The sequence below is a fragment of the Mustelus asterias genome, chromosome 2 (genome assembly GCF_964213995.1).
Source record: "Mustelus asterias chromosome 2, sMusAst1.hap1.1, whole genome shotgun sequence".
NCBI classification, from domain to species: domain Eukaryota; kingdom Metazoa; phylum Chordata; class Chondrichthyes; order Carcharhiniformes; family Triakidae; genus Mustelus; species Mustelus asterias.
The window spans coordinates 152,826,497-152,852,680 of record NC_135802.1 but is presented as its reverse complement, the minus strand read 5'-3'; the positions used below and the strand labels follow the sequence as shown (position 1 = coordinate 152,852,680).

General features: G+C 47.6%; 1 protein-coding gene across 1 annotated transcript; it reads left to right on the top strand.

The window, feature by feature from the left end:
- Nucleotides 1–912: 912 nt before the first annotated feature.
- On the top strand, nucleotides 913–19,346 carry LOC144479661 (leukocyte elastase inhibitor-like). Its single transcript, XM_078198662.1, has 7 exons — nucleotides 913–977; nucleotides 5,165–5,341; nucleotides 6,154–6,291; nucleotides 6,521–6,638; nucleotides 9,456–9,598; nucleotides 10,599–10,766; nucleotides 18,789–19,346. The coding sequence occupies exons 2-7, from the start codon at nucleotides 5,174–5,176 to the stop codon at nucleotides 19,191–19,193; spliced, it is 1,140 nt and encodes a 379-aa protein (XP_078054788.1). The 5' UTR covers nucleotides 913–977; nucleotides 5,165–5,173; the 3' UTR covers nucleotides 19,194–19,346.
- The last annotated feature ends 6,838 nt before the right edge of the window (nucleotides 19,347–26,184 follow it).

Below are 26,184 nucleotides of genomic sequence, written 5' to 3'. Positions count from 1 at the left end.
CCTGTGATTAAGTATCTTACCCAGCTCCCCCCCTGCCCAATCCCCATAACCCCATACATTTACCATGTCGAATCCCCCTAACCTACAAACCTTTGGACACTGGCATGACCAATCAACCTAACCTGCACAACTTTGGACTGTGGGAGGAAACCGGAGCACCCGGAGGAAACCCACACAGACACGGGGAGAATGTGCAAACTCCACACAGACAGTGACCCAAGGCTGGAATTGATCCCAGGTCCCTGAAACGGTGAGGCAGCTGTGATGACCACCATGCCACCCCGCATCTCTCCTATTTTTCTCCAGCATTTATCCAGTTTCCAGCTGCTATTGGATCTGAATTTGCCACCGTAAAGTTCCAAATCCTAAACACATGTTTTGTGGAAAAGTTCCCCCTCATGGCTCAGGGAAATGGTGCAATGGGTGTATGTGTTGTTTTGCTGGGATTTCTGCTCCTCTTAAGGTGGACCTTGAGGAGAAACCCCACAGCAACTCACCCTGTCAGTCTTTTGAACAAGTGATGAACAAAATGGTTTTGATTTAGTAAAAGACCAGAAGATATTCAGTGTATTGATTTCATTCCCATGGGGGCGATAGCCACAATGTTTCCCCAAATCAGCTCCAGTGCAGTTTTCACTCCAACGCAGCCGTGTCCTACTGCACTTTCAGTGTATCTATAATCACTGATCTGTATTCAGGAGGGGTTCTTGTTTCTGGGGCTCTCTCAGCTTTTGGGAAATTGACATGTACACTTCTCACAAGCGTTGTAGGAGTTAATTCCGCAACAGGTTTAAAAAATCAAAAGCACGAAATTCCTTGTGTGCGTCTCAGGAGAGCCTCCGCTGTGATAAACAACACAGGAGTCCTAGCAACGTGAGGGTGGGAGGAGTTATTCTGGGTCAAAATTTGCTGCAGAGACAGTGCACACAGCGGAGTGAACACATTGAGAGGGAGTATTGGATGCTGAAAGATAGAAGGTAAGTCTTTCTATTTCACACAGAGGGTTTAATTTGCCGACATTTCCCTGTGAACACTGGAAACCTTCACGAACCTGATCAATTCCCCTTTTATTGAGTCAGAGAAGCAGCCCCACCCCTTCATTCCGGCTGGACTGTCAGCAAACAGCACCCGGAATAGGGAATCATACCCTGTTCCAGTTTAGGAATTGTCACCGAGCTCTTCATTTCCCATCTGAAACCATAAAAAGCTGTAAGGAAAAGTGAAACTGAGATGTAGCCATATTGCTCAGTTCCTGTCTGCAGGTATTCCAGTGGGAGGATCTGGGAAACATGCAAACTGAGTGAAACAAATAGTCAAAGATTGTTCAAATCCCAGAGCAGCTATAAAGGTTCCCAAATGAATAAGTCACTGTGAGTCACAGAATACCCACCGGGAGGCCATTCGGCCCATCGAGTCAGCACCAACTCTTACCCCTTGTCCCTGAGTGTCGGGGGATTAGGAGGCTAAATAAGTGGGGTTATGGGGATAAGACTTGGGTGGGATTGCTGTCGGTTCAAGCTTGATGGGCTGAATGGCCATCTTCTGCATTTTAGGGATTCTAATGATTACCCAGGCTTACTCTGTAACCCATGTATTTACCCTGCTAATCCCCCTATCCTATGTATCCTTGGACACTAAGGGGCAATTTAGCATAGCCAATCTACCTAACTTGCACATCTTTGGACTGTGGGAGGAAACCAATGCAGACACGGGGAGAACGTGCAGACTCCGCACAGTCACCCAAGGCCAGAATTGTACCTGGGTCCCCGGCGCTGTGAGGCAGCAGTGCTAACCACTTTGGTATTTTCTGCGGACTGCTGTAATAATCCTGGAAGGATAGTTGTGATGAGGTGCTCAACTATGAGAGAGGTGATGGAGGGGAGGAGGCACCTTAAAGTTGCAAACAGGTCAGTTCATGTTCAGAAAAAGACTTGGGTCAGACACAAGCCCTTTTCAGCATAGGTACAACTAAAGAGAGAATACTTTCATTTATAGCATTTTTCATAGCCCAAGGATGTCACAAAGCATTTTGCGGTCAATTTTGAACTGAATTGTAACATATATAGAAGGAAACAAAAACAGTTCAAAATTTACAAATCCCAATAAAAATCACCAATACTGGCACCATTGATACTGGAGTTCCATTTTAAGGTATCCAAGACCACGAAGCTGATTTCTCCGCTCTCTCGCAATCTTACTGGCTCGCCCTGACCATCAACTAGTGGGGTGAAATGGTAAATCACACCCTTCCCCCCCCCCCACTCCGGAATTAAAACGTCTAACGATGACCACGAAACCATTGTCAATTGTCGTAAAAACCCATCTGTTTCACTAATGCCCTTCAGGGGTGGAAATCAGCCATTCTTACCTGGTCTGGCCTACATGTGACTCCAGATCCACAGCAATGTAGTTGAGTTTTAGAGTGTATTTATTACAAGTAGGCTTACATTAACACTGCAATGAAGTTACTGTGAAAATCCCCCGGTCGCCACACTCTGACACCCTGTTTGGATACACTGAGGGAGAATTTAGTATGGCCAATGCACCTTACCAGTACGTCTTTTGGACAGTGGGAGGAAACCCACGCAGAAATGGGGAGAAGGTGCAAATTCCACACAAACGATGACTCAAGCTGGGAATTGAACCTGGGTCCCTGGCACCATGAGGCAGCAGTGCTTGCCACTGTGCCACCCCTAACTTCAAGGTCAATTGGGGATGGGTAATGAATGCTGGCCCAGTCAGTGATGCCCACATCCCCATCAGCAAGTAAAATAAGCATTAATGGGCTTCAGGCGGGACTTCCTCCCCTTGTTCAGGACCAAGTCTCACCTCAGAGAGCTGCTGACCAATCTGATTAGTCAGCAGCTCGCTGGTCCCCACAGTGGACAAGACTAGGACTGCAAGCAGCCACCAGAAGCTAAGTCCTGGGAGTCCAGGAGGAGGTACGTCTTGGCAGTCTCTGGGCAGGGAGAGGAGGTGAGGCCTGGGGAAATGGACATACTTGCAGGGAGGGGGGAAGAGTGCCCGAAGGAGTCAGATTATTTTCGGTGGGGACCCAATATTAAATGGAGGCCCCCCCCCTCCCCCTTCTGACCCTCTTGCCCGAGGTCTGATTGGGTTATTTTTTCGGCTGAAATTGAAGCTGGGCAAAAAACAGTCCTTACGTTGTCAATAATTGGCCCAGAAAAGGGCCTCAAATCGGGGCAAGGGCATGGTTTCAGCATAACAATACGCAGAGGTCAGGGCAGGTGGGATCCCATCTGGAAGACCATCCGACATTTTTATGCTTACCACCTACAAACTGGTTGGTGGGCGTGCAGGTAAAATCCTGCCCATTGTTACATCCAGTCAATGGAGAGATTGGAGGAGCAAAGAGAATGATTGGCTGGCGGCTTCCTAAAGTAGGACTTCCTCTCCGGGATAGGGTTGGAAGTCTCACTCTGAGACGAGTAACGCTGCCCCAGCATCAAACGGCTACCGGGCAATCAGCTTTTGGGTGGGCGGGCGGGCTCACAACCAACATTTTCAGCCCATATAAAATACAGCAGCAGCCTGAATGTAATAGAAAAACATTCTTCCAGTTTTGTGACACTAATATGGTAGTCAAAGAACAAGTGTAAAAGGTGTAAGTAAAAGCCAAGCTGAAAATTGACAATACTGTGTGATAACTTGCTGCGGGGAGACAATGGCCTCGTGGTATTATCGCCAGACTATTAATCCAGAAACTCAGCTAATGTTCTGGGAACCCAGAGTTGAATCCCGCCACGGCAGATGCTGGAATTTGAATTAAATAAATAATATCTGGAATTAAGAATCTACTGATGACCATGAAACCATTGATTGTCAGAAAAACCCATCCGGTTCACTAATGTCCTTTGGGAAGGAAATCTGCCACCCTTACCTGGTCTGGCCTACATGTGACTCCAGAGGCGCAGCAACTCTCAACTGCACTCAGGTAACGAAGGATGAGCAATAAATGCTGACCAACCAGCAATGCCTATGTCCCATGAATGATTAAAAAAAAAGTAGGACGCTTGTCTGTGAGTCATTGTCCACCGCGATCCTTATCTTTTCACTGATATGGGTGAGACTAGCATGCCGAGCAGTCGTTGCCCATCCTTAATTGCCCTTGAACTGAGTGGCTTGTTCGGCTGTTTCAGAGGACAGTTAAGAATCAACCACATTGCTGTGGGTGTGGGAGTCTGGAGTCACATGTAGGCCAGACCAGATAAAGATGGCAGATTTTATGCTCTGAATGTTATTAGTGAACCTGATAGGTTTTATGACAATCACTGATAGTCTCAGAAATGGTGAGCATGAAACTAACTTCCAATTCCAGATTTATTAATTGATGATAAATTCCACCAGCTGCTGTGGTGAGATTTGAAACCATGCCCCGGAGAATGAGCTGAGGCCGACTATATTTACTAGTCTGGTGACAATACCAGTAAGAGACCTCTCCTCCTGGGTTGGCGGGGGGATTTTGAGGGAGTTGTTGGGCACTGGAGATAGGTTAGAAAAGGGTCAGTGTGGAGCCCCTATTCAGAAAAGGGAATAAAATAGACGGGGTGTTAAAACCTCCACTTACACTGCAGAAAGAAACTTGAGAAGCATTTATCCATGTCAATACGTTAATGAACAGTACACAACAGATTAAAAGGGGGATGATCATGTCTGTCTCACCAAACTGCTCACCTGCTTGGAGGAAGAAACTGTTCTGGAGGAAATGTAAAGAAGACCTTTGCAAGGATGATAGCAGAATGGTGACACAGTGGTTAGCACAGCTGCCTCACAGCGTAAGAGGACGGGGTTCAATTCCTGGCTTGGGTCACTCTATGTGTGGAGTTGTACATTCTCCCCATGTCTGCATGGGTTTACCCCAGGTGCACCAGTTTCTTCCCACAGTCCGAAGGATGTGCTGGTTAGGTGCATTGGCCATGCTAAATTATCCCTCACAGCACCCGAACTGGCGGCAGAGTGTGGTGAGTTGGGGATTTTCACAGTAACTTCATTGCAATGAAGGCCTACTTGTGACACAAATAAATAAACTTTAAATTCATAAACTAAATCTTATCTTCAGCTGGTAATTCGTTGACGTTCTTGAGAAACTTTTTATCCGAAAATTCCTTTGATGATCTGTGTTCTATATTTATCTTTCTTGCAGTTTAAAACCATGGAAGACCTGAGCAAAGCAAATTGCCTTTTCGCTCTTGACCTATTCAGAATGTTGATTGAGAAAAATGAAGCCGGCAACATTTTTTTCTCTCCATTCAGTATCTCCATGGCATTGGCCATGGTTTACCTTGGAGCAAGAAATAATACTGCTTCTGAAATGGCGAAGGTAAGCGTGAAATTACTCTGAATAAAAATCTTCTTCAAGTGCTTTATGCATGCATTTTCTGTTGAATGTATCATTGCTCTTGCCAAGTTTAGTCAACTAAAGTTGGAAGTGAATAAGCTAAGCTTCACACAATTAGTGTTGTGAGACTTCTTACACAATTAGAATTCCCACAGTGCAGAAGAGGCCACTTGGCCCATTGGCTTTGCACCAACGCTCTGACAGAGTATCTTACCCAGTCCCTCTTTCTCCACCCTATCCCCGTAACCCCACACATTTCCCATGGCCAATCCTCCTAACTTACACACTTGGGACACTAAGGGGCAATTTAGCATGGCCAGTCCACCTAACCTGTGCATCTTTGGACAAGGTTTCAACAGCCGAGGTTCAATGCTTGGTCTGCACTGAGCTAACTTCCAAATGAAATTAATAATGTTCTGGAGGGGACAATCCACTAGGGTCTTGCCCCGTAATCACTGTTCAATGACCTTCAACTGTCAGCGTGCGAGTATGTTGACCAAGAGCAGTATTGTCATTAACTGATGTGTCCAAGTGGTTGAGTAATCTATTGACACTCCATTTTGAGGATGAGGCTGAAGGTTTCTTTGATGAGATACTGGAAGGTGATCAGCATGATCAGAATGAAATCCCAGCACAGAATAAATGCTTGCAGGAAAGTCTTTCTTCTTCTATGAAAGGGCGCAAAAAACCCCAGCAGAAAACAAGATGGCGGAAAGAACATGAATGATTCTAGCTTTTGCTCCTTTTTCAATTCACTGTTTGATGTTTCTTTTATGCGTTTGTTCTAAATACAGGCTCTCCATTTTGATCAAGTTGGAGATGTCCATTCTGGATTTGAGAAAATGCAGTTAGACATTAACCGAGCTGATGCTTCGTATCTGTTGAAAGTGGCCAATCGACTGTATGGGGAGAAGAGCGACAACTTCCTAGAAGTAAGTGGCGAGTCAGTCACCTGTTCCCAGATCCTTCCAGCGCTCAGAAACCAAGGTGATATTGTTCTCGACCCCTCCCAGTAAGGAGAAAGCTGACTCTATTGTTAGTGTTTGCACATTGCTGGTGTAGAGGATTCATCAATTCTGCTGATCTGCAATGGTGAAATCGGATTGTCAAAAGGTTTCCCAACTGGATGTCGAATTAATTTTCCCTCTATCTATTGTTCAGGAATTCAGTAAATCCACCAAGAAATTCTACGGAGCAGAGATGTTGCCAGTTGATTTCCAAACTGCTGCAGATGGAACAAGACAAGAGATCAATAAATGGGTGGAGGTACAGACCGAGAGTAAGTTGTCGTCCACACTCAATCATTTGCAAACTGAAGGTGAAGGAAGAATCTCATTATTAAATGCAAAGAGAGTAGAAATCTTTCACTTTGATCACATTGGAGATGTCCAATCCGGATTTGAGAAAATGCAATCATACATTAACCGAGCTGATGTTTGGTATCTGTTGAAAGTGGAACTCGGAGTTGGTTGAGACAAATAGCACCAATGCGTTAAAAATGAAACTCGATGAGTACATGGGGGGAAAAGGGAAAATACAGATATGAAGAAAGGCTGAGATATGGGGCTGAATAACATTGAAAGAAGGAGTGAGGGGCTCCCTCTCCCTCCAAAGCAAAGACCCATCCCCCCAGCCATAACGCATTGCAGGGGAACTTAACAAAGGTCATGTGGGGTCTTTGGGGGGGAGTTTGGGTTTAAGGCTTTGGGGGCGGGGTGGGAGGGCAGTGGAATTTTTGGGGAGGAAGGGAGGGGGGTTTCCATATGAAGTGGGCCGTGCTCTGACCTGCAACAGGCAGCTCCTGAAGGTCAAACTGCCCCTCCTTTTCCTCCCTGCCCGATGAAGAATGTAGAAACATAGAAAAACTACAGCACAATACAGGCCCTTCAGCCCACAAATTGGTGCCGAACATGTCCCTACCTTAGCAATTACTAGGCTTACCTATAACCCTCTATCTTACTAAGTTCCATGTACTTATCTGAAAGTCTCTCAAAAGACCCTACCGAATCCACCTTCACCACCGTTGCTGGCAGCCCATTCCATGCACCCACCACCCTCCTCTGACTGAAAAACTTACCCCTGACATCTCCTCTGTACCTACTCCCCAGCACCTTAAACCTGTGTCCTCTTGTGGCAACCGTTTCAGCCCTAGGAAAACGCCTCTGACTGTCCACTCGATCAATACCTCTCAACATCGTATACACCTCAGGTCACCCCTCATTCTTCGTCTCTCCAAGGAGAAAAGGCCGAGCTCACTCAACCTATCCTCATAAGGCATGCCCCCCAACCCAGGCAATATCCTTGTAAATCTCCTCTGCACCCTTTCTATGGCTTCCATATCCTTCCTGTAATGAGGCAACCAGAATTGAGCACAGTACTCCAAGTGGGGTCTGACCAGGGTCCTATATAGCTGCAACATTATCTCACGACTCCAAAACTCAATTCCTCGATTGATGAAGGCCAGTACACCATATGCCTTCTGAACCACAGCCTCAACCTGCACAGCTGCTTTGAGCGTCCTATGAACTCGGATCCCAAGATCCTTCTGATCTTCCACACTGCCAAGAGTCCTACCATTAATATTATATTCCGCCATCCTATTTGACCTGCCAAAATGAACCACCTCACACTTATCTGGGTTAAACTCCATCTGCCACACTCCGCCCAGTCATGCATCCTGTCATTGTCTCGCTGCAACTTCTGACATCCCTCCACACTATCCACAACACCTCCAACCTCTGTGTCATCAGCAAACTTACCAACCCATCCCTCACTTCCTCATCCAGGTCATTTATAAAAATCACAAAGAGTAAGGGTCCCAGAACAGATCCCTGGGGCACTCCACTGGTGACCGACCTCCATTCAGAATATGACCCATCTATAACCACTCTTTGCCTTCTGTGGACAAGCCAGTTCTGGATCCACAAAGCAATGTCCCCTTGGATCCCATGCCCCCTCACTTTCTCAATAAGCCTTGCATGGGGCACCTTATCAAATGCCTTGCTGAAGTCCATATATACTACATCTACTGCTCTTCCTTCATCAATGTGTTTAGTCACATCCTCAAAAAATTCAACCAGGCTCGTAAGGCATGATCTGCCTTTGACAAAGCCATGCTGACTATTCTTAATCATATTATACCTCTCCAAATGTTCATAAATCCTGCCTCTCAGGATCTTCTCCATCAACTTACCAACCACTGAGGTTAGACTCACTGGTCTATAATTTCCAGGGCTATCTCTACTCCCTTTCTTGAATAAAGGAACAACATCCGCAATCCTCCAATGCATTTAAGAAATCAGGATTGGAATCCTCCAGCCTCGCCCGCGGCTGGGATTCTCCAGTCCCGCTGCAGTGAATGGAATTTTGGCTGGGCACCAAATTCTCCGTTCTCGCTGGCAGCTTGCCGGGTGAACAAGATGGGAGAATCCAGGCCCAGGTTTCCTGCTCCCACCCGACAGTGCACACTAAATATTTTATGGGAATGGCAGCGTATTATCGATTGGCCTGGTAACAAGCCCAAACGGCTCTTAATTGCCGATTTAAATATGGCGGCCAGCCCCTCCTACCCCCTTCACCATATTACAGGGGTGGGTGTGAAGGCGATGGGGTGGACACCTGTCCTATTTTACATGCCTCCAGCGCCGCCATTCCATGCATTTGAAGAGTAGCCCAAAGTCGAAGAGATTGGAAGAGAGAATGGTGTGGAGTAAAACCTCCCCACAGACTATTTCGGGTGAATGGTCTGCTTCTGTGCTGCATGTTCTCTGGAAGTCAATATGCAAATTTAGCCTAGTTATTAATCTATTTGAAAAAATCATAGAATTTTAATGCACAGAATGAGGCCATTCGAATCAGTGTGATTAATTGATGCTCTGTAGGAAAAACCTCCCCGTTTCAGAACCTTTCATTGATAACATTTTATTTTTAAAATATAGCCGAAACCATTTGGGGACTGTTAATTTTGATGTATTATTTCTCTCTCTCCTTCTGATGTCTTAAGTTTACAAAAACAAATTCAGGAAGGTTAATCTTTCCTCATTCTTTTTGTTGTTGGTGTGTACAATTCCAATGAGCTGAATCTGTTTCTGTTCAGGTAAGATCCAAAACTTGCTGGGCGATGGCTCTGTTAACAGTGATACCCGACTCGTGTTGGTGAACGCCATCTACTTCAAAGGGAGCTGGGCTGAGAAGTTTGATGTGCGACGTACAAAGGAGATGCCATTCAGACTGAATAAGGTATTCCAAATAAAGTACCAGCACTGAATCAGGCAATTTGTTTTCTTGAGGTCTGCATTTTTAGTAGATTTAATTCTTGTCATTTTCCCAAGGACTGCGATTAGAGCTGAGCCCATTATGGATATTTGGCTGTGTTTCAATATGTCCAAAACCACTTATCTCAGCACATTGGCTGTCGCACATTTTGGTTGAGAGTTTTGAGAAACCATTAAAAGATTAGCTGTATTGAATGTAGTTACTAAGTAACTTGTTGTTTTTCTTGATAATGGATTGACCACTTGAGGGGACTTGTAATCTTTGAATGGGTGACATAAATGAGGGCTCTGTTAGATTGTTAGAAGTTTGATTTTTTTCATCTCCACATGGCTCCTGAGGTCTGCCCCGATTGCTGGTTGAATGGATATGGAGGTTGCAAGGGTGAATGAGGGGGTCAAGGTCAGAGGGCCTAACAACCTTTTCTAAAAGTGTGCCGAAGTCTCAGAGAACCAAGGTGGACCTTCTGACCAGCCTGCCTTGGTACTCACCTGCCTTCTTGCCCGCTTCTAAACTGCTTCCAGAGGCAGCAGGCCTGACTTGATCATGGTCCCACTTCCCCGGAGCGACAATTGTGTGTCAGGGCCCTTAATGTAAAGGTATGGTCACCAAGATGGGAAATTTCCAATTTGAGCTACCCCCACTCAATAGCAAAGATCCAGCCCAGAGAGACAATCATGGTATGTCCTACCCACACTACTAATCTTGCTACTTATATTTAGCAGTGAGTAGTCTGGTAAAAATTGAGACAGTTATGATTGCTTCTTTGGAGTGTGTGAACAATAATATAATACACATATAAACAAAGTGCTTTTTTTTTGCAGATTGCTACCTTACCTATGTTGGTTCATATATTTTATCTCGGGACTTAATTTATTTCTTTTGCATAATTCCCATAGTTGCCTCCTTCAATGCATCATTGCAAATAAACTAAAAAATGAAATGCCTTGAATGTTCTTGTTCATAGAAAGAAAGCAAGCCAGTGAAAATGATGTACCAAAACAACAAGTTCCTTCTCCGACACATTCCTGAATTTAAAACTCAGGTCCTTGAGCTTCCCTATGTTGGCAACGAGTTGAGCATGATTATCTTATTGCCAGATGACATCATGGATGATTCCACAGGTCTCGAGCAGGTACAGTATCTTTTCATCATTTAAACTGTTGACATGTGTCACATGGAGTCAGAGATCACACACACTGATGTAGAACCTGTGGGCTGTATGAAGCTTGAAGACCCTCCAATTTACAACCGTTCTCAGACATTCTTCGCCATTCAAAGTATTTAAAGAGCAGCTGAATAATTTAACTTGAAGAACCACTGGTTACGGAGATGTGTTTCACAGCCTGATGCTGGAAGGGCATTTAGGAAATCGACTGTAGTCCCTGCCATAAACCAGACACTGGTTGGGATTTTCCATCGCTTCCTGTCAAAGCAACTGGGGGGGTGCTGGAAAATCTTGGCTCTTGACTCCATCCCTCTCCGGGTAAACCAGACTTTTGGAATGCCCTGGTAGCACAAGATGAGCTTTCAGCCACATGTCTGTGCTATTACTAAGTTTGCCTATTTCTCACATTGCCCAAGCCTCCGCACCAAAGCTCATCAGCTGCTGAAACCCTCAATTCTGCCCTTGCTATCTCTAGTCTTGACTATTCCAATGCACTCCTGGCGGGTCTGCCACATTCTATCCTCCATTAACTTCAGGTGATCAAAATCTCAAGTGCCTGCATCATAACCTGCACCAAGTCCCAATGCCCTATCAACCCCACCCTCGCTGACCAATCAGCCCCACGCTCACTGCCCTTTCAGCCCCACCCTCGCTGACCAACATTGGCTCCAAATCAAGTTGCACATCAATTTAAAACTATCCTTGTTGTTTTCAAATCTCTCTTGGGCTTCATCTCTATCTAACTCTATCTAAAATCTCCTCCAGCTCAACAACCCTCCACGATATCTACACTCATCTAATTCTGGCCTTCTAATCATCCTGATTTGAATTGCCATGCTATTTGATAGCAGCTGCCCAGGCCAAAAGTGTGGAATTCCCTCCCTGAGCCTCTCCTTTTACTTCCTCAAAACACTCCTCAAAGTCTATCTCTTGGGCTACGGTTTTGGTCATGTTCCGTAATATTGCCTTTTGTGTCTCGCAGTCAAATTGTAATTGATAATGTTCCTGTTCAGGGCTTTGGGACCTTAAAGATGCTATATAAATACTAGTTGCTTTTGTTATCCAGAAATCACCGCGATCTTCAGTCATTTCCTGGGACTTCCCATTTATTTGTTGACCCATTTGGTGAAAATAAACATCACTTTAATGGCCCCAATTAGATGGAGCTGTGACCCAGAGCAATTAGCATTCCTCTTAACCCACAGTCCTATATTTTAGTGTCCTTGGCCCAGCCATCCTCAGTTGCTTCATCCATGACCTTCCAACATAAAGTCTGATATGTGAATGTTGGCTGATGATTCAGAACCATTCACAACTCCTCAGATACTGAAGCAGTCAATGTCCAAATGCAGCAAGACCTGGACAATATCCTGGCTTTGGATGACAAGTGGCAATTAACATTTGCACCACACATGTGCAAGGCAATGATCACATTCAACAAGAGAGAATCTAACCATCGCTCTTTGATATTCATTGGCATGACCATCACTGAATCCCTGACTATCAACATCTTGACTGTTATCATTGACCAGAAACTCAACTGGGCTAGCCATATAAATATTGTGGCAACAGGTCAGAGGATAGGAATCCTGACTTTCCAAAGCCTGTCCACCATCTCCAAGGCACAATCAGGAGTGTAATGGAATACTCTCCACTTGTCTGGATGAGTCCAGCTCCAACAACACTCAAGAAGCTTGACACCATGCAGGAGAAAGCAGCGCACTTGTTTGGCACACCATCTCCAAACTGCCACTCCCTCCATCACCAACGAACAGTGGCAGCAGTGTGTCCCATCTACAAGATGCACTGCAGAAATTCACCAAGGCTCCTTAGACAGCATTTTCTAATCCCACAACCACTACCATGAAGGAGGACAGGGGCAGCAGATACAAGTTACTCACCATCCTGACTTGAAAATATATCACCTTCACTGTCGCTGGGTGAAAATCCTGGAACTCGCCCCCCCCTCCCCAAACAGTATTATGGGATTAGCTACATGGACTGCAGCGGGCGGCAGCACACCACCACCTTCTCAAGGGCAACCAGAAATAGGTAATAAATGCTGGGCGAGCCAGTGACACACAAAACCCAATGAATGAATTTTAAAAAAAATTAAATTACACGATGAGCAACAGTTTATTGGCACACTGATGTGCTAGATATGCTCTGCTTTCTAAAACTTTGCAAGTTGGCAGAAAAGTGGGAATAGGAATTGAGGAGCTCACATCCAAGATCATTTGGTATTCGGGCTGCATTTTCAGAGTTGAAATTCGCAGGTTAAATGTGTACTCCAGTATAAAGTTTACACTGATTTTATTCTATCTGCAAAACATACCCTTGTATTCAGAATAAAAGTCATTCATTTTTGAGGTGCACTGCAGTGAATGATTCAATCCTCAGATGGTTTGCCATTACATAGTTATGGACCGCAAGCTGTCCCTGCTGTGTGAGCTAATTACAGCCAACATCCAGTGAAGGCACTAGAATTCCGATCGCATCCTCACCGTCTCATACAGCAGTCGTTTTAAAAAGCCTATCAACCCTGGTCTACGAGAGGAAAATCACAGGAATTCTATCTGTGATTGTTGTCTATCACACCCTCCTCAAATTGCAGTCCAGATTTCCTGTCTGTTTGTCTTCATTTGAAGTTCAGCTTTGCATGTGAATGCTGGCTATGTACTCAGTGCTCAAGCACCATTCCCCAGCTCAATGTCAAGACCTTCAGGAGAGGAACATTCAGCACAAGATGAGACAAAACCTTTCAGCATTTCTAAGGAAAGGCAAAGAAAGGTAGCGAACAGCTAACCACCTCCTGCCACCGAGAAACACACGGCTGGGAGGCCATAGAATCCCTACCATGCAGGACAAGGCCATTTAACCCATCGAGTCTGCACTGACAACAATCCCACCCAGACCCTATCCCTGTAACCCCACATATTTACCCAGCTGATCCTCCTGACACTATGGGTCAACTTAGGATGACCAATCCACCTAACACACACATCTATGGAGTGTGAGAGGAGGAATCCCACGCAGACAATGTGCAACTCATCACAAACAATGACCTGAGGCCGGAATTGAACCTGGGTCCTGGCGTTGTGAAGCAGCAGTGCTACACGCTGTGCCACTGTGCCACTGTTGTAGTTATTCACTTCTGCCAACACCAATTATGGTTTAATATATTTCGAATGCATGAACAACGACAGGCAGGAAGAGATCCTCTGGTCCACCCAGTGTGTCTGTCACAATTGTGAGTGGCAATTTGCCTATCACACAGTACATGCTCTGAGCCCCTGGAAGAGGCAACAACCCAGATTAAACACTGAGGCCAGTTTGTGAGGGAAAGAATACAAAGAAATGTCTCCCTGCTCCCCATGCAATCCAAACTAGTCCGACACACCACTGTGGCTGTGGTAAACCACTGTTATCTGCTATCTGTTACCTGTATATGTGGCACATCCCTGTCGGTTCCGCCCAAGTCTCCTCCCCCTGGTCTGGGTATAAAGGCGGTGGCTCCTCCCCCCTTGCTCTCAGTTCAGACCAGATCACCGACAGGGATGGCTCCAAGTTCTTGCCAATAAAAGCCTATTTGTCTTGCTCACAACTAGTCTCGGCTCGATTGATAGTGCATCAATTTTATTGGCAAATTTTTTTTGAAGAATGGAGCAGCTACTGAAACCCGAAAGGCTAAACCTGGACCCGCAAGCTGCTGGAGCCTCAAATACGTTTGACCACTGGCTGCAATGCTTCGAGGATTACATCGGAGCCTCCACTGCCATCAGTACAGATGATGACAAACTACGGGTGCTCCGCAGTCGGGTAAGCGACGTAGGATACGCTACGATCCGAGACGCGGAAAATTATACGGCCGCTATCGAACTGTTAAAAGGCCTGTATAATAAACAGCCTAACGAAGTCTATGCAAGACACCTCCTTGCTACACACAGACAGCAGCCACGTGAATCAGTCGACTAGTTCCTGCGCGCGTTGCGTCTGCTTGCCCGGGACTGTAACTGTAGGTCTGTGACTGCCGCCCAGAATGCAGACGACTTAATCCGGGATGCCTTTGTCACGGGCATCGGCACTACTTACATCCAGCAACGGCTGCTGGAACAGGGCGCGCTGAACTTAAAGAAAACAGTGCAACTGGCTGTGTCCCTAGAAGTAACCTCACAATACCTCGAATCCTACTCACCTGACCACGTGGGCGCATCCTGGACACCGCGGCCGTCGCTACCAGGTGGACCACAGCCCTACGCCGCTCCACGCCTCTCTGGTGACCTGACCGCGGCTGCAACCGCCGGAGGCCCGAAATGTTACTTCTGCGGCCTGGGTAAGCACCCCCGACAACGATGCCCGGCGAGGGAGTCGTTCTGCTCCGCGTGTGGGAAGAAGGGGCACTACGCAAAGGCCTGCCGTAAGTCTGCTCCCAAATCCACGAGCGCCGTGTGTGACCCGTGGGGGCCGCCATCTTGGACGCCCCTGGCCGCGTGTGACCCGCAGGGGCCACCATCTTGGACGACCCCGGCCGCGTGCGACCCGCGGGGGCCGCCATCTTGGATGACGTCATCGGCCGTCGGCGACCCGCGGGTGCCGTCCTCTTGGCCGACAATTACCGCGAGTGACCAGCAGGGGCCACCATCTCCTACAGCTACAACCTCCTACAGCTTTACAACTACCGCGAGTGACCAGCCGGGGCTGCCATCTCCGACAGCTACCACCCCTACAGCTTTCTGCAGGATTCAACAGTGGCATCAGTGACCCTGGATCAGACGAAGCCTCATCGTCTCGCCGAGTCCATGATGGACATTGAGGTAAATGGGCACTGGGAGCATTGTTTGTTTGACAGTGGGAGTACGGAGAGCTTCATTCACCCCGATACGGTGCGCCGATACGCCTTTTCCGTGCGGCCCGTCCAGCAGACGATCTCCATGGCGTCACAATCCCACTCTGTAAAGGTTCTCGGCTGCTGCGTGGTGACCCTGAAGGTGCCGGGGCACGGTATACGATAACTTCAGGCTCCTTGTGCTGCTACACCTCTGCGCTTCCGTACTCATGGGGCTCGACTTCATGACCCATCTGAAGAGTGTCACTATACAGTATAATGGCCCTTTTCCCCCACTCTCCGTCTGAAATCAGCAGCGTCTAAATTGCCCATCACGCACCACCTGCAGTCTCTCGACCCTTAGGATCGCCCCTCCCTCCCTGTTTGCGAATCTCACTTCCGACTGCAAGCCCATCGCCACCAAGAGCAGGTGGTATAGTGCTGGAGACAGGGCCTTTATCAGGTCCGAAGTCCAGCGGCTCCTCAAGGAAGGGATCATAGAAGCCAGTACCGGCCCCTGGAGAGCACAAGTGGTAGTCGTTAAGTCCGGGGAGAAACACAGAATGGTCATGGACTACAGTCAGACCATTAACCGATATACGCAGCTGGATGCGTACCCCCTTCCCCGCATATCTGATGTGGTCAATCAGATTGCACAATATCGGGTATTCTCCACCATTGACTTGAAGTCGGCATACCACCAGCTCCCTATCCGCCCGGATGACCGCCAATATACGGCGTTCGAGGCGGATGGCCGCCTTTACCACTTCCTCAGGGTCCCCTTTGGCGTCACCAACGGAGTCTCGGTCTTCCAGCGCGAAATGGACCGAATGGTAGACCAGAACGGGCTGCAGGCTACCTTCCCGTACCTGGATAACATCACCATCTGTGGCCATGACCAGCAGGACCACGATGCCAACCTCCACAGATTCCTGCACACGGCTAGGCTCCTTAACCTGACCTACAATAAGGAGAAGTGCGTGTTCAGTACACACCGCATCGCCATCCTCAGGTACGTAGTGGAGAATGGGGTCATCGGCCCCGATCCTGACCATATGCGTCCCCTTCTGGAACTTCCCCTCCCCACTAGCCTCAAAGCACTGAGAAGAGGCCTGGGCTTCTTCTCGTACTATGCACAGTGGGGCCCCAACTATGTGGATAAAGCCCGTCCGCTCATAAAATCCACCCTTTTTCCTTTGACGGCAGAGGCCCGTCTGGCCTTCGACCGTATCAAAGCTGACATCGCGAAGGCCACGATGCACGCTATAGACGAATCCATCCCGTTCCAGGTGGAGAGTGATGCGCCTGATTTTGCCCTAGCCGCCACCCTTAACCAGGCGGGCAGACCCGTGGCCTTCTTTTCACAAACCCTCCAGGGCCCTGAAACCCGACACTCCTCTGTCGAGAAAGAGGCCCAAGCCATAGTGGAAGCTGTACGGCACTGGCGCCACTATTTAGCTGGTAAGCGGTTCACCTTACTCACAGGCCAACAATCCGTTGCCTTCATGTTCAACAACACGCAGCGGGGCAAGATTAAGAACGACAAGATATTACGGTGGAGGATCGAACTCTCCACCTACAATTACGATATCTTGTATCGGCCCAGGAAGCTCAATGAGCCACCTGATGCGCTGTCGCGTGGAACATGCGCCAGTGCACGGGTGGACCGGTTACGGGCTCTCCACAACGCCCTCTGCCACCCGGGGGTCACCAGGTTTTTCCACTTTATTAGAGCCCGAAACCTGCCCTACTCAGTCGAAGATGTCAGATCCGTAACTCGGAACTGCCAGGTCTGCGCGGAATGCAAGCTGCACTTCTACCAGCCAGACAGGGCACATCTCATAAAAGCCACCCGTCCCTTTGAACGCTTCAGCATCGACTTCAAAGGCCCCCTCCCCTCATCTGATCGCAACATATACTTCCTCAATGTCATTGACGAGTACTCACATTTCCCCTTTGCAATTCCCTGCCCAGATATGTCCTCGGCCACAGTTATTAGGGCCCTGCACGGCCTCTTCGCTCTGTTTGGTTACCCCAGCTATATCCATAGCGACCGGGGATCCTCCTTCATGGGTGAGGAACTGCGACAGTACCTGCTCTCCAAAGGCATAGCCTCAAGTAGGACTACCAGTTACAACCCCCAGGGTATCGGACAGGTGGAGCGAGAGAACGCCACTGTCTGGAAGACCGTTTTACTAGCACTACGGTCTAAAGGCGTTCCAGTCACCCGCTGGCAAGAGGTCCTACCGGAGGCACTACACTCCATTAGGTCCCTCCTTTGCACAGCAACCAATGCCACCCCCCACGAACGGATGTTCGTGTTCCCCAGGAAGTCTTCCTCAGGGACTTCACTACCGTCGTGGCTGGCATACCCGGGCCCTGTCCTGCTTCGGAAGCATGCCAGGACCCGTAAGTCTGACCCCCTGGTCGAGAGAGTACAACTCCTCCATGCCAACCCCCAGTACGCCTACGTGCAGTACCCCGATGGGCGGGAGGACACAGTATCTATCCATGACCTAGCGTCCGCAGGTGACTCAGGGACCCCTGTAGCCCCTAACCCCTCACCCCCAACCCCCGATTTTGTCCCTACCATGTCAGAATCACGATGCACTCCTCTCGCCCCCGTGTACAGCTCGCCTGAGCCCCAGGAGTCGGCACCATGCACCCGAGGGGCGGATGAAAACACGGATGACAGCTACGTTCCGGCGCCCGCAACGACACCGCGACCTGAAACCACGTCGGAACCGGTACTACGGAGATTGCAGCGGAAGAGCAGGCCTCCGGATAGACTCAATCTGTAAATATTGTACATATTGTTCACTCCGCCTCACCCCCGACGGACTCTTTTTTTTAAACATGGGGTGAATGTGGTAAACCACTGTTATCTGCTATCTGTTACCTGTATATGTGGCACATCCCTGTCGGTTCTGCCCAAGTCTCCTCCCCCTGGTCTGGGTATAAAGGCGGTGGCTCCTCCCCCCTTGCTCTCAGTTCAGACCAGATCACCGACAGGGATGGCTCCAAGTTCTTGCCAATAAAAGCCTATTTGTCTTGCTCACAACTAGTCTCGGCTCGATTGATAGTGCATCAGTGGCCCTGATCTTTATAACTGCACTTGCCTTGTTTTGCTCTCTAACTGACATCTCTTTATTTTGCTCCATCAGCTGGAGCAGGCACTGACCTTGGAAAAGCTGCAAGAATGGACACTCCCGAACCTCATGCAAAAGATGAAAGTTGTTGTTCATCTGCCCAAATTTAAACTGGAAGGAGAGTATGATCTCCACTCACCGCTGTCCAGTTTAGGCATGCGGGATCTTTTTGACGTTTTGAGAGCAGATCTATCTGGAATGTCTGGAGCTCCTGACCTATTTGTGTCCGAAGCTGCGCACAAGTCTTTTGTGGAGGTGAATGAGGAGGGAACTGAAGCAGCAGCTGCTACCGGAATGGTCTGTCAGACTTACAGCGTGTCCCGGCTGCAGACCTTCACTGCCGACCATCCCTTTCTCTTCTTCATCAGGCACAACACAACAAATAATATCCTGTTCTTTGGTAGATTCACATCTCCCTGAACAGCAAACTAAGTAACGCAACATGTCAAAGCTTGAAAACAAAGTGTAATAATCTTACAGTGATTAAAGACATGTTAAATTAATGTACTTTCCTTCTCAAAACTTTTGATTTGCAACAAGCAATTTTCAAAGGAAAATTAAAGAATACATGATAGGATTCAGTGATTATTGTCTTGGAATTTTTGAGGATAAATGTACTGCTTTCTGAGTTCAGAGATTGAATTTGTTTTGTATGAAGCTTTGTTTGCAATGTATCAAAACCCCTTTGCCTGAGTTTTAAATTTCAAAGGTTTTTTTTGGAATAACCAGAGCTGTTCACAGTTGTAACATAATTTCCACTCCCTTGTAATCCAGTCCTCTTTCGACAAAACCAACATCCCGTTAGTATTTTCAATTATGCTTGTACCTGTCCATCAGAGGGTGCTGCTTTAAGGCAATTGAGAAAAGAATGAAAGGAAAGATATCTTTCTCATGCAGTGACAGGTCATGTTCTAGGCTGAATGTGCTACTTCTGCTCCTATTTCTATGTTTCGATGTTCTGCAATGCACTGTACGAAAGGGGGGTGTTATGAGATTTGGTTATGGCTGTCAAATTTTTACCGATGCATCACAGAAAGCATCCTTTCTGGGTGGATCACAGTGTGGTGTGGCTCCTGTTCTGAACAGGACCGCAAGAAACACTTAATTTACCCGTGGAGGCACTGGTATGATTCTGGTGAATCTAAGCTGTGCCGACTCCAAAGTGCTTCTATTCTGCTCCATGCCACTGTCAGTCTTGTTCCGAAACTTGGACAGGACAGACAACAGCAATGGGAGAGAATTCTTCCCTGCTTTCTGTGGTGGACCTCAGTTGTGCCTTTGTCCTATATGGACCACCGTTGTGTGTGTTTGTCATACCTGGACACATCCCCTTCCAGTTTGGTTCCTCCCCTCAGCACCTAGTATAAAGGTGGCTGTCTCCTCCCCCTTGTTCAGTCCAGGTCGGTTAATTGTTGGGATCTGCTCCTGATTCTGTTGTGAATAAAAGCCTACACTTATATTGGCATATCGGTAGTCTTTCGCCTTATTGATAGCGCATCACTTTCCCATTGTGCCTCACTCCTACCCTGACAGACCAATTTGAATCAATGGGGAGCTTTATTTAAAAGCAACAGACTGGATATCTAGTGTGCAAGATTAAGGATTATAGAGCGATTAACACCACTGCTCGTTAATTTATTTCTCAGTATATGAATGGACTTGGTTCTGAGGTAATCAGCAAGTGAGGTGGGGGATGGGAGGACAGGGTGGGTAAGTAAGGAACCACTGATATATAAGAAACCAACAGGACTCTGGACAGAGTGGGCAAGATGGGTTGAATGGCCTTCATTCCCTGCAGATTTTCTTGCTTGTGATCTGAATTCTCAACTTTCTGGGTATCCTGATTTATGATTGTTCCTCCACTGGTGGCTGTGTCTTTAGCTGCCAAGGCCCTAAGTTCTTGAATTCTTCCCACCTCAACGCAGGCAATTGGGACTAACTTAGTGGTTAAAAACAAAAGGGCGGCATGGACAAGTTGGGCCGAAGGGCCTGTTTCCATGCTGTAAACTTCTATGACTAAACTACAAAGGGTGAACGTAGACCAGTCCATCACGCAACCCAACTTCCCATCCGTTAACTCCGTCTGTACTTCCCGATGCCTTGGAAATGTAGCCAGCATTATCAAAAACCCCATGCACACACCACATTCTTCCACCTTCTTCCGTCAGGAAAAAGATACAAATGTCTGAGATCACATACCAACCGACTCAAGAACAACTGCTTCCCTGCTGCCATCAGACTTTTGAATGGACATATATATTGAGCTGATCTTTCTCTACACCCTCGCTTTAACTATAACACTATGTCCTGCACCCTCTCCTTTCCTTCTTGCTTATGTACTCTATGAATGGTATCTTTTCTCTGTATAGCACACAAGAAACAATACATTTCAATCTATCCCAATACATGTGAAAATAATAGATCAAAAAAAGATAATCAGATAAGCACCTGAACGGGAAACAAACTCCAGAGCTCGGTGGAAGGAACAGGAGTGTGGGACTAGCTAGATTGCTCTTACAGAGAGCCAGCATGGATATGACGGTCGAATGATCTCTTTCTTCAGTAACCATTTTGAGACTTAAGTACCTTCTGGTAAATCCTGTACACGGACTCCGAAATCTCTCTGTCCATCCACAGTGTCCAGCTGCTTGTGATTTTAAAAAATACTCTGATCTATCTCAGGGTTTAAGAGGAAGACATTTTCTCACATTGAAACTCCATCAGCCAGTTTTTCCCCACACACTTGATCTAATGTCCCTTTCTGCTCCTGTCAATCCTACTCATTTTGCAACCTAACTTTGTGCCATCAGAGAGCTTAGCTAAGTAACACTCTATTCCATCATTCAAATCATTTATAAATCTATTGAATAGCTATTGCTCAGTATTGATCTCTGGGAAGGATTTTTGTAGTTTTTTTATATAAAAGCTACTTACCTGGGGGGAGGGCTCTCATTGTTCAACCGGAGCAAGAGAGAGAGGAGTGCTTGGTGGCTACAGTTAATAGGGTAAGAGAGTGACTTTAAATCCTTATTTTTTCGCAGGGTTTTAGTTAGTTCAGAGTTTAAGTGAGAACCGGAAGTAGGAAGGGAGCGGGGTGACATGGGAAGGATTTTTGTAGTTTTTTTTTAGCGCGCGAGGTATAAAAAAACAGGCCGCTCTAACCAGCGGGCAGCGTTGAGAGTGGGCAGTGGAGTGAGCTGGGAGTTGAGTGAGAGCTGTAAGGGCTTTGGCTCGAAGCGCTTAGGCGGAAAGGGCGAAGCGGGGTAACTTTAATTCTTAAGTACGTTTCTCTGTGTTCCTTGAAACAAAAAGGGAAATTATGAGTGTGAAGCCAGTCTGTTGTTCCCAATGTAGGATGTGGGAGGTCCTGGAGGCTCCTGGCCTCCCGGACGTCCATATCTGTGATGGGTGTGTCGAGCTGCGGTTCCTAAGGGACCGAGTTAGAGAACTGGAAGTGCAGCTCGAGGATCTTCGTCTGGTTAGGGAAAATGAGGAGGTGATAGACAGGAGCTGTCATCAGGCGGTCACACCAGGGCCACGGGAGGCAGGCAAGTGGGTAACGGCCAGGAGGAGGAAAGCTCGGGTGATAGAGAGCACCCCGGTGGATGTGCCGCTTCACAATAATCTTACTCCTGTCTGAGTACTGCTGGGGGGGACAGCCCACCTGGGGGAAGCAGCAGTGGCTGTGTCTCTGGAGCAGAGTCCAGCCCTGTAACTCAGAGGGCTAAAGAAAGGAGGAGGAAGGCAGTATGAATCGGGGACTCAACAGTAAGGGGGTCGGACAGGCGTTTTTGCGGAGGCAGACGGGAGTCTCGGATGGTGGTCTGCCTCCCTGGTGCCGGGATCTGGGATGTCTCTGGTCGCGTCCCAGAAATCCTGAGGGGAGAGGGAGAGGAGCCAGAGGTCGTGGTACATATTGGTACCGCTGACATAGGTAGGAAGAGGGAAGGGGTCATGAAAAGAGAATATAGCAGTTAGGTAGATAGTTGAGAAGGAGGAACACAAAGGTAGTAATCTCAGGATTACTGCCTGTGCCACGGGAAAGTGAGAGCAGGAATGGAGAGAGGTGAAGGATGAATGCGTGGCTGAGGGACTGGAGCAGGTGGCAGGGATTCGGGTTCCTGGATCATTGGGACCACTTTAGGGGCAGGTGTGACCTGTATAAAAAAGACAGGTGGCACTTGAATCCCAGGGGGACCAATATCCTGGCAGGAAGGTTGGCTAAGGCTACTGGAGAGACTTTAAACTAGAAAGGTTGGGGGGGAGGGAATCGTGATGAGGTGACTGGGAGCGAGGAGGGTAGCCCACAAATAGAGAGGGATTGTAGACAGCGTAAGAGGGAGAATAGACAGGTGATGGAGAAGGGGAGAGCTCAGACCAATGGTTTGAGATGTGTCTATTTTAATGCCAGGAGTGTAGTAAATAAAGTGGATGAGCTTAGAGTGTGGATCGATGCTTGGAAGTGTGATGTGGTGGCCATTACGGAGACTTGGGGACAGGGACAGGACTGGATACTTCAGGTGCCGGGTTTCAGATGTTTCAGAAAGGACAGAGAGGGAGGCAGAAGAGGGGGGGGGAGTGGCACTGCTGATCAGGGATAGTGTCACAGCTGTAGAGAAGGCGGACGCCGTGGAGGGATTGTCTACGGAGTCTCTGTGGGTGGAAGTTCGGAGCGGGAAGGGTTCGATAACTTTGCTGGGTGTTTTCTATAGGCCGCCCAATAGTAACAGGGCTGTTGAGGAGCAGATAGGGAAACAGATCCTGGAGAGATGTAGTAATAACAGGGTTGTCGTGATGGGAGACTTTAATTTCCCAAACATCGATTGGAATATCCCTAGGGTAAGGGGTTTGAATGGGGAGGAGTTTGTGAGGTGCGTTCAGGAGGGTTTCCTGACACAGCATGTGGATAAACCTACAAGAGGAGAGGCTGTACTCGATCTGGTACTGGCTAATGAGCCTAGACAGGTGTCGAATCTCTCAGTGGGGGAGCATCTTGGGGATAGTGATCATAACTCTATCTCCTTTACGCTAACATTGGAAAGAGATAGGATCAGGCAAGCTAGGAAAGTGTTTATCTGGAGTAAGGGGAAATATGAAGCCATCAGGCAGGAGATTAGAGGCGTAAATTGAAAGGAGGTATTCTTGAGGGAAAATACTGAAGTAAGGTGGCAGATTTTCAAGGAATGTTTGTCTGGAGCTTTACACGACAACGTTCCAATGAGACAGGGAGGTTTTGGTAGGTTACGGGAACGGTGGTGCATGAAAGCTGTGCTGAACCTAGTCAAAAGGAAAAGGAAAGCGTACAATAGGTTCAGAGAGCTAGGCGATGATGGGGATCTAGATGAGTATACGGCTTGTAGGAAGGGACCTAAGAAGGAAATTAGGAGAGCCAGAAGGGGTCACGTGAAGGCCTTGGCAGGTAAGATTAAGGAGAACCCTAAGGCGTTCTATAAATATGTGAAGAGTAAAAGGATGAGATGTGAAGGAATAGGACCTATAAAATGTGAAGGTGAGAAAGTCTGTACAGAACCGGAAGAAATAGCAGAGGTGCTTAATGAATACTTTACCTCGGTATTCACGGTGGAAAAAGACCTGGGTGGTTGTACTACAGGATTGCGGCGGACTGAGAAGATTGAGTTTGTCGACATTAAGAAAGAGGATGTGTTGGAAATTTTGAGTGGAATCAAGATAGATAAGTCGCCGGGACCGGATGGGATGTACCCCAGGTTACTGTGGGAGGCGAGGGAAGAGATTGCAGAGCCTCTGGCGATGATCTTTGCATCGTCGATGGAGATGGGAGAGGTTCCGGAGGATTGGAGGATTGCGGATGTGGCTCCTATATTCAAGAAAGGGAATAGGGATAGCCCAGGAAATTACTGACCGGTGAGTCTAACCTCAGTGGTTGGTAAGTTGATGGAGAAGATCCTGAGGGACAGGATTTATGAACATTTAGAGAAGTTTAGTATGCTCAAAAGTAGTCAGCACGGCTTTGTCAAAGGCAAATCGTGTCTTACGAGCCTGGTGGAGTTCTTTGAAAATGTGACTAAACACGTTGACGAAGGAAAAGCGCTAGATGTGGTTTACATGGACTTCAGCAAGGCATTCGATAAGGTCCCCCCATGCAAGACTTCTCGAGAAAGTGAGAGGGCATGGGATCCAAGGGGCTGTTGCCTTGTGGATCCAGAACTGGCTTGCCTGCAGAAGGCAGAGAGTGGTTGTAGATGGGGTTTTTTCTGAATGGAGGTCGGTCACCAGTGGAGTGCCCCAGGGATCTGTTCTGGGACCCTTGCTGTTTGTCATTTTCATAAATGACCTGGATGAGGAAGTGGAGGGATGGGTTGGTAAGTTTGCCGACGACACAAAGGTTAGTGGTGTTGTGGATAGGTTGGAGGGATGTCAGAAGTTACAGAGGGACATAGATAGGATGCAAGACTGGGCGGAGAAGTGGCAGATGGACATCAACCCAGATAAATGTGTAGTGGTAGATTTTGGCAGGTCAAATGGGATGAAGGAGTATAATATCAAGGGTAAGACTCTTAGCAGTGTAGAAGATCAGAAGGACCTTGGGGTCCGGGTCCATAGGACTCTTAAATCGGTCTTGCAGGGGGAGGAGGTGGTTAAGAAGGCGTATGGTGTGCTGGCCTTCATCAATCGAGGGATTGAGTTTAGGAGTCGGGAGATAATGATGCAGCTTTATAAGACCCTCGTCAGACCCCACTTGGAGTACTGTGCTCAGTTCTGGTCGCCTCATTACAGGAAGGATGTAGAAATTATTGAAAGGGTACAGAGACGATTTACAAGGATGTTGCCTGGATTGGGTGGCATGCCTTATGAGGATAGGTTGAGGGAGCTCGGTCTTTTCTCCTTGGAGAGACGAAGGATGAGAGGTGATCTGATAGAGGTGTACAAGATGTTGAGAGGTATAGATCGGATGGATTCTCAGAGGCTTTTTCCCAGAGCTGAAATGGCTGCTATGAGAGGACACAGGTTTAAGGTGCTGGGGAGTAGGTACAGAGGAGATGTCAGGGGTAAGTTTTTCACTCAGAGGGTGGTGGGTGAGTGGAATCGGCTGCCGTCAATGGTGGTGGAGGCAAACTCAATAGGGTCTTTTAAGAGACTTCTGGATGAGTACATGGGACTTAATAGGATTGAGGGTTATAGGTAAGCCTATGTATAGGCCTAGGTAGGTAGGGACATGACCGGCGCAACTTGTGGGCTGAAGGGCCTGCTTGTGCTGTAGTTTTTCTATGTGCTATGCTCTATGACACACCATTAGCACATCTGCCAATTTGAGGACATACCCCTTATGCTTAAAATATATCTCCTATTCCGGAGTAGTATCTAATTCCCAATCCAAAACAATAGGTTGCTTCCAATTTCATGCACTCCCAGTTTACATTGCAGCAAAGAA

Excerpts from the sequence above, each read along its gene's own strand:
- LOC144479661 (XM_078198662.1), top strand. The coding sequence starts at position 5,174 with ATGGAAGACCTGAGCAAAGCAAATTGCCTTTTCGCTCTTGACCTATTC. Across the intron at positions 9,599-10,598 it reads TGCCATTCAGACTGAATAAG|AAAGAAAGCAAGCCAGTGAA; the intron begins GTATTCCAAATA and ends TCTTGTTCATAG. Across the intron at positions 10,767-18,788 it reads ATTCCACAGGTCTCGAGCAG|CTGGAGCAGGCACTGACCTT; the intron begins GTACAGTATCTT and ends TTGCTCCATCAG.